Source organism: Anopheles ziemanni, chromosome 3 (genome assembly GCF_943734765.1).
Source record: "Anopheles ziemanni chromosome 3, idAnoZiCoDA_A2_x.2, whole genome shotgun sequence".
Classification (NCBI taxonomy): domain Eukaryota; kingdom Metazoa; phylum Arthropoda; class Insecta; order Diptera; family Culicidae; genus Anopheles; species Anopheles ziemanni.
In genome coordinates, this window is record NC_080706.1 from 33,848,538 (window position 1) to 33,869,002 (window position 20,465).

The window sequence follows — 20,465 nt, forward strand, 5'->3', positions numbered from 1 at the left end:
AACAAAACAAACCGACTAAAATATTGTTTCTGTGTTCTCAAGGTTGCCGCCATCTTGGACGCCACCGGTCGTAAACGTCATCGATCCTGTCGTGTAGGCCCCCCTTGTTGTGTCCATAGCCTTCCCGGTGTGTCAGGCTTGTGTCTGTCCGTGTGCGTATGAGTTTCTGTAAGCAAAACGATTCCATCGATCTGACCTGATCGGGATCTAGTGCACACACGACATGCCTATCGCCTGCACCTGAATGCAGCAATGCCCCACAGTGTTTAGAGAAGAATTGCCACCGAAAGGAAGGAAGGTCACCACAGCGACCACAGCCTAGTAAAGCAGGGCATAAAAGGCATCAAACATAGACACACTCACACACAAAGACTCAACGCAGTCATCGAAGTGTCGATCTTGTGAAGAGCGCTAGAAATCGACGCAATACAAGATGGCGCCACTACCCGTGATCAACCTCGAGCCAAGCGAGGTGAAGGAGATCTTCTGGACGAAGGTGAAGGAACCGCAGTCACAGCGAAAACTGATCCTGGTGATCGTCTCCATCGCGCTCCTGCTAGACAACATGCTGTACATGGTGATCGTGCCGATCATTCCGGATTACCTACGATACATAGGCACCTGGGGTCCGGAGGAGCCGTACAACACTAGCGCACCAACGACAGTCTTCACACCACACACACACGCCCATCACGGCCAGGATACGGCCACCGGTATCCTGTTCGCGTCGAAGGCGATCGTGCAGCTGATGGTGAACCCGTTCTCAGGTGCGCTGATCGATCGAATCGGCTATGATCTCCCGATGATGGTTGGACTGATCATCATGTTCCTTTCGACCATGGTGTTCGCGTGCGGTCGAAGCTACAGCATGCTCTTCTTCGCCCGATCTCTGCAGGGTGTCGGATCAGCATTCGCCGATACTTCCGGGCTGGCTATGATCGCTGATCGTTTCACCGAGGAAGCGGAGCGTACCAAGGCACTCGGCATTGCGTTGGCGTTTATCAGCTTCGGCTGCCTGGTGGCGCCACCGTTCGGCGGGGCGCTGTACCAGTTCGCCGGCAAGGAGGTCCCGTTCGTTATCCTGGCATTGATTTCCCTTATGGACGGTTTCATGTTGCTACTGGTGATGAAACCGATCAAGGAAACGTTGGCCGAACGGCATGAAGTGAAACCACCGTCCGTTCCCATCTGGCGCCTGCTCATGGATCCGTACATCGCTGTGTGCGCTGGTGCGCTGATGATGTCCAACGTCGCACTGGCGTTCCTTGAACCGACGATCTCACTCTGGATGGAGGACAACCTCACTACCGACAACTGGAAGATCGGTATGGTGTGGTTACCGGCGTTCTTCCCACACGTTCTCGGTGTCGTCATCACGGTCAAGATGGCCCGCCAGTACCCGGAGAAGCAGTGGGTGATGGCGGCCGGTGGACTTGCCCTCGAAGGTCTCTGCTGCTTCATCATCCCCTTCAGCTCGTCCTACATCATGCTCATGATCCCTATCTGCGGCATTTGCTTCGGCATTGCGCTGATCGACACCGCGCTTCTACCAACGCTCGGTTACCTGGTGGACATCCGGTACGTGTCTGTGTATGGTAGTATTTACGCCATCGCCGACATCTCCTACTCGATGGCATATGCCGTTGGGCCGATCATTGCCGGAGGCGTCGTCGAGGCGATTGGGTTCACCGCACTCAACTTCCTGATCGCCTTCTCGAACCTGCTGTACGCGCCGGTGTTATACTACTTGCGCAACATCTACGACTTCAAGCACTTCGAGAACGAGGCCAACATTTTGATGGGTGATCCACCGACGAAAGAGTATCAGACGTACACCATGCACGACCAGCAGGTCGTCGGCGAGGAGTACAAGAACCACCTAGAGTATGGCCGCCAGACCGACGAGGGTAGCTATCAGCAGGAAACCAACATCGATCAAGGCTACTCGCAGAATGGCAGCTATCAGCAGCAACAGGGTGGATATCAAAACTATCAACCTGGATATCAGGAACAGGGTGGTGGTGCCTATCAGCAGCAGCAACAGCAGCAACAAGGGCCACGACATCTTCCTCAGCAACCTCCACCGGTGGCTAATCCATTCCGCCACGGAGAGTCGTCGGGGCAGCAACAGCAGCAGCAACAGCCTGCGCCATCGCAGCCAAGGATCTCGAATCCTTTCCGACAAGGCTTTTAAGTCAATCACTGCGATGAACCATATCTTAGTGTATTGCATACGGTATGTGGCTGAAGCGAGCTGTCACTAGAGTGTCCTCCAGGCGGAGAACCTTGGCAGCTCGCTTGTTGTTGTGTTTTGCTTCGGTGACGGAGATCGTGCTAGTGGGTAAGGTAAGATAAGCTAAGTAAGTGTCGTGGACACTATCAACTGTCCACCTTCCGGGACAAAAAACGACGCTGGCCGCTGGAGGACTGACGGTGTAGAGTTAAGGAACCTAGGATTAGAGCAAGTTGTCCCCTTGTCTGGAACTCGGGCGTTCAGCTCGGCGCACACTTACGTCACCCGGGAGGACTTTGTTCGTCCCGCATCAATATCGTAGACATATCAAACCAAGCGTATCCGTTCTATTCGGGTGCGGGACGACGGATGCATCTCCCCGACGCAGGTTGGTGACGAACTGCGATGCCCGAAACCGGTGGGGACACGGTTTTAGTTGTTTACGCAAAAACTTTTTCGTTTCAAAACCATTCTCACTAACATAAGACACAACCAAGGTAACGATACATATCAGAGCCCCGTGCTCGCCTGAATTTACCAAAAAGTGATATTATATTGTGGAGGAGTTATATATCCCTAAGTAGGCGTAGGCTGTCCACACGCAGCTCCCCAGGCATGCGTCCGATCCGTTGAAACAGGGAACACCTCTCTTACGGAGGGGTCGTACCTTCCTGGGGACGTAGACGCACGTGGTGAAATATCATCATCATATAGAGTACATTATATAACTAGTTCTTACGATTTAGCCATAAGAAGCAGTATTTCTACACGCCGCTCCCAATTTCCTTATATTGTACATTTTAGTTCGCTCGTATATCGTGTTGCAAGTATTCACAAAACACACATCAGAACAACACTGCGTTGCGTTACGTTGGTCAGAAACAATGATGCGCCGAGGGAATCCAAGTAGGACTTCAATCGAGAAGACCGAACGCATCTCGAAGGCGCTTCACGTTCTCTGACCCAAAAGTCTCTAATGGTATCAATTAAAATAGTGCACAGTTTTCGGAGCTCATCAATGGGGGTTAAGTAGCAAACTTCCCTCGCTCCTGAACTGCTTTGTAACATAAAAATGGACCGAAGAGTCTTTCTATCGTAATCATAGCGATTATTTATACTTTAAATTAATGCCCAGCAGCACAACACGTGCCGTCACGGAGGGGCTGCCTTTATTATGTACTAACAGATGTACTAACTTATCCCAGATTCATATACACGATCGCTATCGTTCTTTCTCTCACAAACGACAGGGGCCGCAGTCAATACTGCAGTGGATGTGTATGTATGGAGGTATAACAACCTCGGCGCACCTTTTAACGAAGTCGATTAGATTTTGGATGTATTATACACGTACTTTCACGCTTTACGTCTGCGAAGATAGATGCGATATATAGCTATTTACTGTTTTACCTACATCACAATCATATCACACGACTAAGGGATCCGAGCCCAGTATTGAACAAGGAGCTAAGGCATATCCAGCATCAGCGATACAGACAGAGAGAGAGAAAGAGACTCGAGTCGTCGAGTCCTAACCTTAAACGATAAACTTTATCCTGTAAGACTGGAGCGTATGCAACAAAGTACCCAAGAGATGTTCTATCATTTCCAATAGGTTTAGTGAGGTTGTTTTTAAGTTAAAAAAAAGAATTTCGTACTTTCACGAGGAACTGTGGAATTAAAATTCTTCAGACGACTTGTGAGGAGTTAGCTTCTGCAGCAAGTTTGTGTTAAATTTGTCTCATTTAAAGCATCCCCCTCCAGCCTGTTGTTTATTAATCAAAAACACAAGAAGCTCGTGAACAGCCTAGAAGAGCATTATGCAAAGTATTACCTAGACGAGCGAGATCCGGTCGGAGAGGAATCTAATTTATTTTGTATATATTACACCAGTACTGCTTCCGGGGTGTTGCTGCATAGGCATCACGGAAACATGCACACTGGGACTCACACTAATCAACACAATTAATGCTAGTTTTTTAAGTCAACATCAAGTGGGCCGCGGTGGGCGAAGCGGTCACTGTAGCAACGCGACAGTAGCAGCATCGCGACTCCACACCGCGGAGGATGTATGTATGTGTGTGCGTGTGTGCATGTGTGCGCGTGTGTATGTGAGAGAGAGACTGTATGTGAGTGGGGCTAGAAAAACCGAAGATAAGGCTTCCCATGGGGGGTGTAATGCACTGACCGTCACGGTGTTTTCCCGGATGTTTTTCTTAGAGCTGGTTTCCATCCAGGAGTAAAAATGTTTTAATTTCCCTATCAAAAGATTAAGGAACAGCAAGCCTTTTCAGCGTACTGCATACATTTCTTCGATGGAGGACAACCAGCCTTTGTACAAACGCTGCGCATGACGCTGTGACAGAAATGCAAACCCATGAGCCATGTATAATAGTAGCGAAAGGAAAGAATGAGGATGATAAAACAACTAAAAAGAATCCAAACAGGATAACAAAGGAAAGCAAGCAAATTTCAATTTTTGTTATCGCGTAGTAGAATGTTCACCGAATTTAAGTGTAGGCACCAAACACAAAAAGGGACGGTGGCGTTTCAAGATCAAGAAGTACCGGAAACGTCCCGGAAACGTCGCGGAATCGAGTTTTCGTTTCACGCAGAAAAAAATGTCCAAACCATCTCTTCACTCTTTCTCTTATTACCTACTCTCTTCCTATTCCACTGTATGTAAAGCAACCCCTATACTAACAAAACAGTTTAAAAACGCACAAAAATGTTACAAACTGTCTTCACTAACTTGCATCGTGTATCGACGACTATAGCTACTGTAAACGCCTTCTCTTCGCGACCTATCGCTATATAAATATATACGCTATTTATTGATGCTCTAAATCGAACAAAAACACACACGAACTCTTCACCCTACACTCCTGCTCTATCCGTAATCGGCTACGAACGTGTCCGTGCATCGAACGAGACGTTTCCGGCCGTAAGATAAAAGAAAAAAATTAATCACTATAGATAGATGGAAAATTCAAATTTTAACTGTTGCACTAGAATGGGTTGAATAGAAAGCGTGTATTTAGGCAGACAGGCAATAAGTTGGAAGTGTTGAACGAGCAAACAAGCAATAAATCCGGGGGTGACGAATGAAAACTCCACGTTATTTTTCATTCATTTGAACAATTGGAAAATGAAATAACGACGTGTTGTAAGCAAATCAACACGATTAAAACTTTACAACTACACTGTGCCTAGCTACCTACTAGACATACAAAATTTAACTCAACCGCTTGTTTCCACGTGTCAACCCGGGTGGACTTTATTGGCTTTAAATTCCAATCCAATTAGAGCCGTTATCTTTATTTCCAAAGAACTCTACTACAAGAAACTTCTAGTTTTAAACACATTAGCAAACTAAAACCCCATGCTACAGTTGTAGGAAAGTGAGTAAAAACAGCTTTCTAAATTCTATTTAGCAACGACAAACCGAATTCTTGGAATAAAAACATAATGGAGAAAAGAGGCTTAAATGTTCTTTGAAAATTATCGTTAAAACAAACTCCTATTGCCGATGAAGAAAGTGTGTAGCGGCTAAAAAATCTCCATTGTTGAATGTGTAACTATTACCGAACAAGAAACGTGAAGCTATATACTACTATAGAATAATAAAGCAACAAAACTTACACAATTCATCGTCTCATTCAAGCAGGACGGAAAAGTATTAAAAATAACTTTACGCAGGCAGTAAGCAACCAAAGAGAGAAGCATTAGATGAGGAAACCAGGAAAGGGAAAAAGGAAAGCACCCGACTTGACTCAACCCCATGTACCCCCAGGCATTAAACTGTAGTTTGTAGTTGCAAAAAAAAAATATTATCACCAAAAAACGACACTTGTTAGTATGCAAAATTCTAGTTAATACACTCGAGCGAACAGTCGCTGATCTTCGAGTTCGAGCCACTCGATCGACCATTACGGCATAAGTCGACCTTAAACTGTCTTTGGGAGCAGTCTTAGTGTTGTCTTTTGCGAAATCGTTTTCGTTTTGTTGCTATGTGCGAAATTAAAAATCAAACGAATGTTTATTTCAAAAGCAACCAACCTCCATTGGTTCTTGTTTAAAAATGTTAAGTATTTCCTTTCAATCAGCATCAGAAATGTAAGCCATTTAGCCGACAGTATTACAAAACCATTAGTTAATGTTTTTAAAACAAATTGTTTTGGCCAGTGACATTCGTGAAAAGGTTAGTTAATTCTCATTAAAAGCTATTCGCGTGGTATATAAGCGTGACGGATCCAACCCAACATTCGAATCGGTGTACAACGATGGGTCATTAACCGTTTAAGTACGGATATATGCGCCGGGTTATGTGTAATATTCATCTTCTAACCGCAACAGCAACGTGTATAGCAAAAGAACAAACAGAAGATTTTTTGTGCCCTACTAGTGCTTCAGGTTCGACATTATCGTTTATCTAGGATAATGCGAAAATACTCGTAAAATAAAACATAATAAGATACAATTTACAAAACAAGAAACATTATGTATAGAAACAAGAAAGTTCTCAACCAAAGGCTCGGAAGAGGACGAAAAGAATTCCTTTCAATGTTATACATTCAAGTACGAAAACCGGCATTAAGGGACTGCGGACGGAGCTTTCGTTGGGAGTTCTCTTAATCGCATCCCTAGTTAAAAGTTAAATAATCGATAGCGCGTTTAATCTATGACAAGCCCGTTGCGTTCTAACTAGTAGACACATTCCGTTATTTTCGCTAAAAAAACGAGGCAAATACAAGAACTCACATGTTGTGTTTAGTTGATTTCGGTAAGCTTGAGAGTAATGTTACTGAATTTTTGTTTTAAAGTATAGTTTGTACACAGGTAGATCAACCAAACCCAAATGAGCAGAAACCAATGAGTAAATATCGGACACTGTATCGACCCACCATTCGCTCGCTCCCAAGTTTAGCAATTATCGACTGTAAGCAAACGTATAACATTATCAAAGTGAGAGACACTGGCAGACGTGTGAAACCAATGGCATATATATACAAAATATTACCTATAAACAAATAAATAAATATATATATACACCACTACCATGGAAGGGGCCGAGGCGTTGGAATGGACAACCCAGAACATACATAGAAGGTAACTAACGTTTAAAGCTAGCATATGGAGGACATTATCATTAGGACCGAAGAAAGAATCCAGCAAGAAAGCTGAGCAGAAAACGATACCGGTTTTTTCTTTGAAGCGACAAAAAGCGTCCAATGGTTTGCGTTTGCTTGACACGTAGTAACACAGGTCAAATGAAAATATTCGCTCCCTACTAACCGGCACATCCACCAGCGAAAAATGTAGATCTTGTGTTTGCATCACATTAAACAAAACTGAAGTAAAACAAACACTATGTATGACGCGGAACAGAGTCAAAACGAAACGAGAAGACGTGAAAAAATTATCAAATAAAAACAAACAACACGCCTATTGCGAACTAGCATACAACAAAAGAAGGGGTAACAACAAGTGCACACTAAAAACAAAAACATATCAGAGCAAATCCGTTTCAAAAAACACATCAAACATTTTACCGAACCTTAACGATTAGAGATATCAGTCAAACTAACAAGGTAATAACAAACCGAACAAAACAAAACCAAAAAAAAGCATACAAAACCCACAAATGAAATCCTTCTAATGGTAATAGTTGTATTTTAATGGTTAAATCGATTACAAAACTGGAATGGTTTACATGTGCAACATGAGCAAAGAAGACGTCACGATGGGGCAGGGTAGTGGAAAAGTAGAAGAATATAAGAAAAAAACCCTCGAACGAACGAATCGAATGGGAAGGGTGAGTATGTTGGTGGGAATAAAAATGTAACACGATGAAGGTAATAAACTGAAATAAACATATTTAGTTCGAAATGAAAAAATGCACATCATGTCGGTTGTTATTTCCCTCACGCTTGGATGCATACTGCAAGTTTTTATTTAATTCTTATTTACATTTAGAAAGAATTTTATGCAAGCAAGCAAGTTCGTCAAATAATGTGCCTGCATTATGAAGTCATTAACGATCTCATCGGCGCTTCAACAAAGGTTTCCACGGAACTTCACAGCAAAACTTTATTCCTGGTCTGTCGGGTGCAGAAATGGTGAGATTTCAGTTTTCCATCCGGAAACAGCAGCTAATTAACCTGCTGAATCCTTTTGTTGGCGAAAAGCCGAACCGGTCATGGAAAATTCCCCCATCTGTGATGCTCAGTCGTACCTCCTCAGTCGTAAAGGCCTGCAGCTTCTCGTGAAAACAACATTTCATAAACATTATTTTTCCCCCAACGCGCCGGGAAAGCTAACAGCGGTTACCCTGCGTGGAAAATACGCTGAACCGCATGGAAAGCGAGACAAACATGGTATCCGAGCAAACACAAGCCGATGGCGATGGTCTAGAGATCCAGGTTATGCCTTTTTCCGCCCGACGATGGCAAAGAATAAATTGGGAAACCCCGAACGGTTGCTAGTATATGGGAAAAAAAGGACTTTTCGCTCCCCCAAACATCAAGGGAAAGGACAGCTAAATAAAGATAAATAATTATAAATTGGAGTTTAATTAGAGCCGCCTGGCATTTCCACCGACAACGTTACCGCGTCGACCTTTTCGCCTTCCGTCCCAAACCAAATTATGGCTGGTAATTTCGGACCATTCCAGCTCGATCGATCATTTGCGTTTGCATATCGGTACAATTGGTGGCACGTGCCACCGGGCGCATTTTCCTCTGGCTCCGTGGAAAATGCCCTCTCTCCGCAGCGCAAGGCATCTGGACGCCCTTTTTCCGGTAGCCGATTCGATTCGAATGCTTTCCTCCAACCAAACAACTGCACCGACGGGCGGATACTTAACCCCTTTAAGAGGATGGAACAAATCCGATTGTGTCACGCCATTAGCAGTGTTCCCCGGTCTTTTCTGTTTTCTTTTTTCTTCCGAACACAATACAGAGCACAATAGAAAAGTTGTCGGCGACACGTGAACACCCGGACGATAAGGAGCTTGCTAACGCGAGACGAATTTCCTTGTTTTCCTGCCAGTGTTGGGTGGGGTGGTGTTGGACCGACACCGATAGGCCGATGTTCTAGTTATGTCGTTGGCCCATGCCAAGGAGAGAATCAAGTGGGCCTTCGTGGCATTTGTGCTAACAATTGCTTCAGATGGCTAAATATAAATCTGACACGGATAATAAAACATAACCTTGGCGCAACTTTGACGGGCAATCCATGTTCAACCAGATAATTACGGTGAGGTGGGTTTTATCCCGGAAAGGCTGCCAAAAGGTTGAGTCGTGGTCACATTCATTAATTTTAAGGGTGTGTGAGACTTTTCTATATAAGAAGAGAAAAGGCATTAAGTAGATTTATTATTACAACAAGAAGTTTATATGGTTACACACGTATTACACACGGTATAGATGAAATTGGAAATACATTATTTTACTTCATTTTCAAATTGTGATTGTGATTTTGTTGTCATATTGATACTGTGTCATTAAGAATTTTATTTTGAAAATATTGCCTGAACGAGTTAAAAATTTACTTTAAATCTATTTATTTTATATGCTTAGTTTTTCTTGTCTTTACAAACAGCTTAGCTTCTTAGTGAAATAAATTTGGTACAATAATACAAGTTGTTCACGACAATTCATAAATACAGCAAACAGTTCCAATTCTGCAGAGCTATTTTATCTGTCGTTTAAATTGTTTCAAATGGCTTGATTTAAGAGTAGCTACACATACACCTTTATTACTACGTGTGTGCATTACATCCTTCTAATTGGGTCTTTAAAGAGCAACAATTACGGGAAATACATAAAGTTACAAACCGCAGGACTTGCTCCGATCTTCTTCTTTAAAGTAGCTCATATTTATTACAGACTATCTGATATCGCTATCCCCGTTTTCATCATGTTCACATGTAAGTTATCCTCGACAGGTATCATCTCTAGAGCTTCTTCATCATCCTGTGCCTCGGGGACGGACTGTACATGCGTAAATTGAATTACATTACACACGGCTCGGTTCCAACGCCATTAGGATGCACTCCTGGATAAAGGGAGCGTTGGTGTTTCGGTGGAGTGTCTCGAGTTTTTCAAGCTAACGGTGGCTACGGAGAGGGGGTTTTAATAGGCTTGCATCAACTAATTGGATCCACCGCCATGCGTGATTTTTAATTGGACACGGCAAATTGAGTTGTTCTTTTCAATTTACCCCAGCTGTACCCTTGGCAAAAAGGTTAGCAAAATATTCGTTGAAAATTTAAAACTTAAAAACGGAGACTTTTCGGAAAAAATAGTCTTTCTTTGTAGTTTTTAGAAGACGGTCGTAAAGCTAGCAGCTTTAATAATACTTGTAGCTGAAAAGGGCTTGTTTTATGCACCGTGAAAAGAAATGTTCTTACCGAATAGTTAATACCTAATGGCAATCCCTAATGGGTTCTCAGAGTCGAGCTATGGTTCATTACAATGTTCTTAGCTAATTATCTTCGGCGTAAATGAGTTAACAGCACCATTCCCCGGTAAAACCACAAAGTGAAACAATCAATTTTATCACAACACTTCCCCTTGACCAACCAACAGCCAACGAACGCCACCAGTTTGATTAACGATCAAACAAGGTCTGTCGGTGGCAACAAAAGGGAGCCGGAGCCCGGAAAGCCTGTCGAGCAGCGGCTCATTACATTCATGCCATTTGCAACGCTGAAATGAGCTGAAACGAAAGGTGAAACATCAAAAGATCCCTTTCCGAATCCATTCGGTACGGAACCGGGCGCGTCTCGTTCGTCTTGATCAAAGCCCGCCAGCATCGCGAAAAATCAATAATTTACATCTACCCGTTTCCACCGGGCAGGGAGCAAGAAGAAGAAAAATACTGCAGCACGGAAATGTGTCCGGTTTGGGCGGCCTTCCGGCCACAGGAAAAGCCGTTCCCTAAGCCAAACCCCAGCGGTAATATTGGTCGGAAACTGAAGCTAAAGTCGATCGACACAGCCAAGGAGGCTATGGAATCAAATGAAGATGCTGGCTGATGAACACGTGTACGTGTAAAAGTATGTGCACGCCTTGAATGGCGTAATGTGTGCGCGGGGAAGCAACCCGAAATCTTCCCTTTTTGTAGCCAACGAAAGGCAAAATGCTGGCAACAATATCTTAATTAACTCTAATGGAATCCTTACTTCGCTCCGTGCACGTCTTTCATTTACGCTCGGGAAAATCATTGCAGGAAAAAAATAGGGATCAACTTCGGAGGCAACAGACGCCAAACGGGTGCAAGGTAACTTTCGTCTTGCTTTGCCATTCCAACGTACAACTCAATGTGACTTCACGGCAGGGAAAAGTTTCCCCAGTTTCACACCGTCGGCCGGAAAACGGGAAACTAGCAATTGCTTCATTTTCCTAGCTGCCTTTTCGGTAGAAGAAACCATCCCGCGCCATCCGCTAAGTAACCTTTAGGGATGTTTATCCATTATGAAGCTGCTGGAAATTCTTTTCCTGAGAAATTCCCCGAAATGGTGCCGCGGAAGAATACCTCACAATCACAAAGTAAGAAAAAAGAAGCCTATTTGTTGGATATAGGATAAAAGTTACTTTACAACTTTTCCGAAGGTCCTGTTTTAAACTTTTTACTTCAGTATTATCTTTCAAGAGGACGAGAATGTTTAACTGAGAACTAACTTTTGTTTGCTTCAAGCGACCTCAGTGTTTACAAGAAAACTTTTTCATTATCAAACCTCCATACGTATTCTCGTGTTCAGCGAAACCGCGTAAAAGTTGAGCGTGCTTCCAAACGGTGCACATTAAAACAATCAACATTCGTGGGAACATAAAACATCAGCAAAAACCTCAATCAAACTTTCCCTTTCCTGTGTAAGGAGGTAACAACTTCAAGAAAACATACACATAATTGAACAACATCGTCATTGGTCGTATTTTTCAAAATACATATTGACCCAAACGAGTTCTTCCTCGAGGTTTGTTTTCAAATTCTTCAACACCGACCGATCGATTTCTACAAACCTCACGGTTTTTCCCCGTCAGGCTGAGGTTCGCGAAACGAGTTAACGAAAATAATGGCCAACAAGACACGAAAACAAAACCGACACCGCACAACACGGGAAAACAAGCAAAACAAGGTCGAGGGAAGGAAATTTGCTGGAAAAGCGTCGTGTTTCTGCCGGCAGCCATCGTCGTTGGCTTTATCAACGGCACGGAACAGGCAGCTACATCAAGGGCAGTGTCTCAGGAGGAGCGCATTGAAACGAGCTGAACGCGAGGGATGGAAAAGTGTATTCACCCCACCGACGAAATGAAAACCGAGAAAATCTAAAGGCGTACGACGGCGCCCTTTTAACTGCTCCTTTTAACGACGCACCGGTAAGCGTGACGCACAAAGGTTATCTTTTCATGATTACCCCTCTAGGAAGGTTCGCTCATCTTCGTGAGTTTTCCATTAATAAAAAATAAAACGAAAGATAATTTAAATTTGTACCATATTTTGCGAAAAAAGGTAGCTACTAATGGTAGTTTTAATAATTTATTCGTTAAGATCATTCTTTTGCCAAGTGTTGCCAAAAATAGCATCCACCTGTATTTACGGGTGAAGCTGGCTCGTAGGAGGCCGTGTTCAATCAAATTTGGTGTACTCCATTTAAAAGAAGGGCGCTTAGGGAAGCAAAACGAAGAAGAAATCGTTCCGTCTCGGGTTACTCGGATGGTTTAATTCGGTACCTGCCGGGACACGTGTCGGGGGTACCGGAGGTGGAGAGGAAAAAAGGACCGTCGGGAGGACGCGAGTTTGCGCGAATGTACCTACATGACGTCCCACATCATTCGTTACGGTTCTTGGTTGAGGCGGACGTGATGGGAATTCATTTGAACGAAGATGGTATCGATAGAGCCATAAACTTCTTTGCCATGGCAACCTTACGAAAATGTTATCGAATTTCAAATTTACCGAAAGTAAGTAAATAACATGCATCGCTAGTTTGCTAAACAAAAAGAATGTTGAAGTGATTCATCAACGCGAAGAACTGTGGTTTACTAGAAAAAAATAAATCCCAAATAAAATTTACAATTTTTCCGAATAATACAACAAATAAAAAATATGTAAACAGCGATACACAACAGATCGCTTTTTATTATGTAATGAAACCATCGGCCAATTAACTTATCCGCATGAACGGTTTTCGGAAAATAGAATGCACCAAATGGTGCAGTTTTATTTTCTTTGTCGTGCGAAAGTAAATCGATCGTACTAATTTTCCGTTACACATCTTTCCTGTCCCACCCGGATCGTGCCTTGGTCTGAAATGACAACAATTCTTTTACTTCGTTGAACAAATCGAAACGCAATCCAGGCAAAAGGAGAAGGAAAAAATACCAACTCAAACAAACTCCTTTTCTTGTGCCCTTCCCAATTTTGAAGAAATTGGTCAATTGGACAACAGAGCACCCAGCAGTCCGTCGGGGTGGATCAGTGAGAAGCAATTTTCCGAACCGCTCGTGGAAGCGGACAAAAGACCGACCGGACCTGCAATAAATCCTGCCGGGATGGATGGCATGCGATTCGAGGAAATTGTAAATACAGAAAAAAAGAAAAAAGAACTTGATACCTTCCGGCTTCAGTTCCGGCCTATTCTTTTGAGGTTTTGCTTGCCCATTCTTGCTCAAGCACCATTGATTTTCTCCTCGAGGGCGAACCGAAGCTGCAGCCGGTTTCCTACTTCACACAAAGAACTCGACCCGCTTTGGCCGCGAGCACTTTCAAGGGGGCTCTCCATTTCGCTAGGGGCGCAGAGGGCAGGATTAGATTAAAGCTGATAGTACACGCGTTACGCTGAAAGCCACGCCAAGGACAAAGAATTTTCACGTGCGACGAAACCGGGTTTAAATGGCTTCCGACACGTCCATTCGTTCGGCTGGTGGAAACTTTTGCAGTGTTTTCTCCACAAAATCCATTCGGAAGACACACTCACACACATGGTGGGAGGGAGGCCAAAGATGAACATGAGATGAAAATACACCCCCCAGCGGTGGAAAAAATACCGTCCTGTGACGAGGAAAAATTCAATCACCCTCAATCTCACCACAACTGAGGAAGACTGACACTGACTGCAGTTTCAAACGATCCTGGCCGTTGCAGAGGATGCTGCTGGTGAAGAGAAAGTTTTTGAAAGCAGGGCAAAATGGAGAAAAAACCGGATATAAAATATCTAAAACCCTTACCACAGCAGGGTTATGGCACGAGGTAGCAAGAAAGTTGAAGCTGTTGAACGGAAACACTTCACACTAACTTTAGATCAACCGGATTTTGTTTCATTAATCGTTCCGGTGCAGTTAGTCGTGGGGAAGTTTTCAAAAACGGAAACCAGCTTGTGTGTCAAATTGAAATAGTTTAAGAAATTTAAATTTTCAAATAAATTAAAAAATTGTACAAGTTTGCGATACAGAATTAAATTAATCTGGCAATTGACACTGAAGATAAACCATTTTCAAAAAGCAACATAGTACAATAAAGCAAAAGAATTATTATAAAGAATTCAGGAGAATAATCAAAGAAAGCACCAAAATACAAAAAGATCAAGGTGTGAAATACAGTTATTGTTGTGATTTTTCCGGGTTTTTCACACAATGCTTCATGCACCGTCGCATCCCTGCAGGTAACCACGAATATGGCCTCCTTTTATACCAGGCGGGCAATAGACACAACCGCCATGGCGCGACGTTTCGCAGCGGGACCAAACCCCCTTCAAAGCGGCTGCTAAATCCCCGCCGTTGGTAAGGCGCGTTACCAGACAGGAGGAAAAAAAACAGAATCAGGCAAAAACGCTTATTACAGCATCCTCCCCTTCCCGGCTTACAACGATTCCCTGTGCGGAAAGGCGAGCAAAGGGGACAAAACAGGAAAATAAATGCCCGCCACCCCAGTTGTGCTTCACAAAGCAAACAATTTCAGGCTGATGTCACCTGCAACGTTGTTTCGGCCGTCAGCGTGATGCTCCCAGCGGGACCTGTTTCGTCCTGCTGCGACCGGAGCCCGCGGGACGCACTCCCCCACGGAAGGGGAGATTCGATTCCACGCACAATGGACGGGATATCCGCTGCAATCGAAACAGTCCCGCTGCGAGCTGCATCATTCCGTGTGGGCCCGAACTGAAGCGGAGGAGGCGATTGCAGTGGAAAGTTTGATGACATTTTGATTGCATCTGTATGACTTTTCCCATTTATGTTTCTTCCGTCGGGCTTTAATTTAGTTTGTGATTAAACTTTTCTTGTTGACGAAACCTACTGGGATTGCAGCAGGTTTAGAACAGAAGAACATAGCATTCAAGGATAACGTTTATCAAAGCTTTGTTATATGCGATTCCAATGGTCACTTTAAGTATATTTCAGTCTGGAATGTTCAATCCTTGTCAACTTTCTCGCTAACTTTAATGACCAATCTCTATTTCCATAAATCCGTCCATTGCCTGCGCCTACTACCATCAACTCATGAAATTCATCCGGTTCGTTCGTCGTGTGCCATCGTCGCCTACTCATCCACATCCACCTCACTCCAGGATGGAAAGATTCCATTCTGCAGTTGCCAAAGAAATGGCTCTCGACCGCCGAGGCTACGGACGAGTTTGGATTCCCCCAGGTAAGCGCAGAATCCTTGGAAGCTGGATTTGGTATTATTCCAGACAGGAAAACCATTTATTCTATTGAGAAACAATCCTTCCATGCACATCCACAATCGGTACTCACTCGCTTTGCGCCACTTTCCGTTCCAGATGCTGCCCAAGGTACCCTTGCCCACGCTGGAGCAGACGACGACGGAGTATCTTCGGATCCTGCAGCCGATCGTAACTCCGCAGCAGCTCGAGCGCACCCGGGCGATCATTAGACAGTTCAGCGCAACCATCGGACCGGCACTGCAGGACCATCTGCAGCAGAAGCGGGACGCCGAGGACAACTGGGCGTACCACTACTGGCTGAACGACATGTACATGGACAATCCGCTGCCACTGCCGATCAACTCCAACCCGGGCATGGTGATGCCACCGCGCCGGTTCACCACCGTGCACGATCTGGCCCAGTTCGCAGCCCAGCTCATCGATCAGCTGATGGACCACAAGGAGATGCTGGAAAGGTAACGGGAATGACAAGTCCTTCCTATGGTAGCGTAAACGTACAACCTTCTCGAATTTCCAGCGGTGCGTTAAAGCAGGAGCGAGCGACATCGCGCGAGAAGGGACAACCGCTGTGTATGGCGCAGTACTATCGGCTCCTTGGGTCGTGTCGACGTCCGGGAGATCCCCGCGATAGCCAGTACCTGCCGCCGTCCGGTGAGCAGCCTGATGCACATGTGATCGTTTGCTGCCGGAAGCACGTAAGCACCTCTGGGTCTTAACTACCACACAAGGTATATACAACGTACTTTCAACTTTCCACATAGATGTACTGCCTACCAGTAAAGGCGGGTGATCGTGGACGGCTGAACGAACAAGAGCTGACGGCGCAGTTGCTGCACGTGCTCAACGAGGCGCCTTGTTTGCCGGAGTTAGATTCGTCCGTGGGCATCCTGACGACCGAACCACGTCCCCAATGGGCTGCCGACCGCGAGATGCTTCTGATGGACGAGTCCAACGCACGTAACATCGAGCTGATCGAGACGGCCCTGGTGGTAGTCTGCGTCGACGAGCCACTCCCGCTGACGTACAACGCGCGCGGCTTCAACGGATCGCCGGCCGGGGCACACTACGCCGGCGGGCGCGACGAAAGCAACATGGCACACGAGATGGTACATGGTGGGGGCAGCGGGTGCAACACTGCCAACCGCTGGTTCGATAAGACAATGCAGCTGATCATCTGCAGCGATGGTACCTGGGGCTTATGCTACGAACACTCGCCCTCGGAGGGTATCGCCGTGGTTCAGCTGCTCGAGGGTATCCTGAAGAAGATCGACGAAGGACCGGCAGCACGGGACGGAGCTGAGGAGCAGCTGGCGATGCCGCAATCGTCCCATCTGCCTCCACCGGAGCGGTTGGAGTGGGTTGTGCGGCCAGAGATTGAGATGCGTCTGCGGGAGGCGGCTCGATCCATCGACAGGTAACATTAGAACAGCAAGCATTTGCAAAACTAAGGAATACCAGTTGGTTAAGGATAGATGGTAATATAACCAAGAACCAAGGCAAAAGTTCTCATTCGTTGAACCCTTGTCGAAGTAATGAATAACTTCTAGTTGATTTAGCTATCTTGCCATTCCCGATAGTTCTACTCTGGAGATCCTTAGAACTATCCACAACATTTCATGCCTTTAATTTTGCCTCAAACTTTCTAGACGCATCGAGGATCTCGATTTCTACGTGTATCGCTACAAACCGTACGGAAAGAACTTCATCAAGGCCTGCCAGGTCAGTCCGGATGTGTTCATCCAATTGGCCCTTCAGCTGGCGTACTACAAGTAGGTCCACATACTTCCGACTTTAGGGATCAGGATTTTCATTCTAACACTCCTACCTACTCTTCCTACTCCCTTACCAAAGGCTGTACGGTCACCTGGTGAGCACGTACGAAAGTGCATCCACGAGGCGTTTCCTGCTCGGGCGCGTCGACTGCATCCGGTCGGCCAGCATGGAGGCACTCGAGTGGGCCAAAGCGATGTGCCAGGGCGAGGGTCCCAACGTGACGCTCGAGAGCGACAAGGAGGACGACTACAGCGCCGAGGCCGCCGGAGTGGACGTTAAAAAAGTAACTTTCAGTATTTACAGTGTATGTAAAAAGGCCAATGCAACTATTCGCTGTCCCACCTTCCCTTTTCGCTGCTAGACAAACACACACACGGCACACCCCGGAGGACTATCTACTATTCTGCTTTCTCCTTGTCCCCAAAACCTTCCCCTCCACCCCCAGTTCATCCCAGTAAAACAAGGATGAAGCGCGCCTTCGAAAGTGTTTCAAAGCCGAACAAATGCTTCGTCTACGGAAAACCCAAATCACACGAGAGACTAATTCGATCGACCTCTTTCGATCTCAACCATTTCTTATCGTCACCAGAGGGACCACCTGCGGGAGCTGTTCCGGTGTGCCGCCGCCCGCCAGACGGAGGTGATGGTACAGAACATTCTCGGCTACGGGATCGACATACATCTGCTCGGGCTGCGGGAAGCGTGCCGCGAACGGGAAGGCACCATGCACGAGCTGTTCACCGACGAGTGCTATAAAATTGCTAACTGTTTCCTTCTTTCCACCAGCCAGGTATAGGGGGTTTGCGGAGGCTCACAAGGTGGCCCCATCGGCCATGTCTGTGTTCTATGTGTTTCTATCACTTATTCTGTACCCTGGCACTCTCTGGCACAACATCAGCACCACATTTGTTAAGAAGCAACCGAATGCACCATAAGGGAAAAGGACGCACCTCAACGGCACCGGCACACGAATGCACCGATGAATGCAACCCATTAGTTCCACCCTAATTTAAAACGATTTCAGATGCAGCTATTTTGATGTCTTCCGACTTACCGTGACCTCCATTTTGGTGGATACCAAGTTAACTTTCTTCCACACGCATTTCTCCCTTTCAAGGTGGCCTGCACGACGAACAGCTTCATGGGCTACGGTCCGGTGACGCCGCACGGCTACGGAGCGTCGTACAATCCGCACCCGAACGAGATCATCTTCTGCATATCGGCCTTCTTCACGTCGGACAAGACGAGCGCGTCCCGGTTTGCCCGCTCGCTGCAGGATTCACTCGATGCCATGCGGGACTTGCTGTCCTAAATGCTTTCTCCTCTTTTTCACAGGAACCAACAAATTAAAGAATCTGCACATCCAGCACGGCAAGAAGAGGCACACTCTATAATCTTTTTCTTTTTATCTCCGGTGGCCTTAAACGAAAGAGAACAAGCGTACGCAAAACCAACAAGCTTAAAAATGGTTCAACAAATCAGAAAATAATTCTTAGCATGTCTTGCATAGAGTCGAAGGCACAAAGGCACCTATCGAAGAGACGACAGTTAAGGAAGGAGAAAAAAAAACACTAAACATATCAAGTATCGAAACATATCAGTTTTATCGAACAGTCTGCGTATCGTTCCCGATCCCGCCGAGGAAAACCCAAAACCAAACCCCTGCGAAGATCGTGCGTCCGATCGGGACAACCAAAGAAACGGATACATATCATTAGTCGGTAAGGAAAACTGCAACCAAATGCAACCGTATACATATCAGAGATGTTAAACCAGTAGCGCTGGAGAGTGAACTAATACTAAGCTAAGTCTAATGTAGAACCGAGAACAGGAATTGGGTTGTTGTACACCCTCTGTTACGTTTTTTTGTTAACATTATGGCGGCGAAAAGTGGGAGTTCATCACGGTATTATAAGATCCTTCCACTGTTCGCCCAATATTAACAATTAGTTCAAACTGATCGTGTAACAGCAATATCTTTATCGATCATCTTTCTACAACAGGGAGGGAAGAAAGTTATATTTGGGGGTAGACTTTTGGAGGTTGCCATTTAGTTCGAATTTGTAATAGCTCATGTAATACAAAAAGCTGTAACGTTGGCTCCCCATTTCTCTGTTGATGGTGTTATTGTTGTTAAAAATGAATATCTATTTAGCTTTTGCATGCAAAGCATTGATTTGAAAAATCTTATACCAAAGACAAGTTGATTTATAGAATAATTATCAAATATTTAGTATTTGCTGTTGTGTTTCTGTTGAAAGCATATAACTGTGTATTGAAGTTGAAAACAAGAATTTGGCATAACTTAACAGTGATAGACAGACATTTGAAATACCAAAGTGGTTAAATATAAACAATTACATCCAGAACCTGTTGCCTCCACAAGAGGCCTCCTCTATTCTGCAACCTACAGAAAGTATAACTAGGTTGAATTTGCCTTTTTCCACCACATTTAGTATTGTTCTTGGTGCTGTTATGCTGTATAATGGATACCTCTGAGCTATAATTACAATTCACACACTATCGATGAGTTGAAGTTGCTAATGAAAACGTATGAAACATACATTATAGAAATTTGTTAAACAATATCTACTTAAGGACTGTAACGAAGCTAAGCTACCTATTCATGAAAAGTACATAAAGTTGTAATATACAAAAAGGCAATTTAGAATCAGCATTTATCATAGCATTAAACCAGCATTCAAACGCATAGTGCACCACTTTCGGGAGCCAAGGCAAAGGATACAAAGAACTGTGAGTAGGAGTTCGGAT

The 20,465-nt window shown here is 45.0% G+C and overlaps 2 protein-coding genes across 2 annotated transcripts; both read left to right on the forward strand.

The window, feature by feature from the left end:
* The first annotated feature begins 433 nt into the window (after nt 1–433).
* LOC131288698 (vesicular acetylcholine transporter) lies at nt 434–2,194 on the forward strand. Its single transcript, XM_058317866.1, has one exon. The coding sequence runs from the start codon at nt 434–436 to the stop codon at nt 2,192–2,194; it is 1,761 nt and encodes a 586-aa protein (XP_058173849.1).
* Nucleotides 2,195–16,016: 13,822 nt separating this feature from the next.
* LOC131288697 (choline O-acetyltransferase) lies at nt 16,017–19,005 on the forward strand. Its single transcript, XM_058317865.1, has 7 exons — nt 16,017–16,375; nt 16,438–16,615; nt 16,682–17,334; nt 17,567–17,689; nt 17,772–17,997; nt 18,283–18,483; nt 18,811–19,005. Exons 1-7 carry the CDS (start codon nt 16,017–16,019, stop codon nt 19,003–19,005), a joined length of 1,935 nt encoding a protein of 644 aa, XP_058173848.1.
* Nucleotides 19,006–20,465: the final 1,460 nt, after the last annotated feature.

Excerpts from the sequence above, each read along its gene's own strand:
- LOC131288698 (XM_058317866.1), top strand. The coding sequence starts at position 434 with ATGGCGCCACTACCCGTGATCAACCTCGAGCCAAGCGAGGTGAAGGAG.
- LOC131288697 (XM_058317865.1), top strand. The coding sequence starts at position 16,017 with ATGCTGCCCAAGGTACCCTTGCCCACGCTGGAGCAGACGACGACGGAG. Across the intron at positions 16,376-16,437 it reads CACAAGGAGATGCTGGAAAG|CGGTGCGTTAAAGCAGGAGC; the intron begins GTAACGGGAATG and ends TCGAATTTCCAG. Across the intron at positions 17,335-17,566 it reads GCGGCTCGATCCATCGACAG|ACGCATCGAGGATCTCGATT; the intron begins GTAACATTAGAA and ends CAAACTTTCTAG.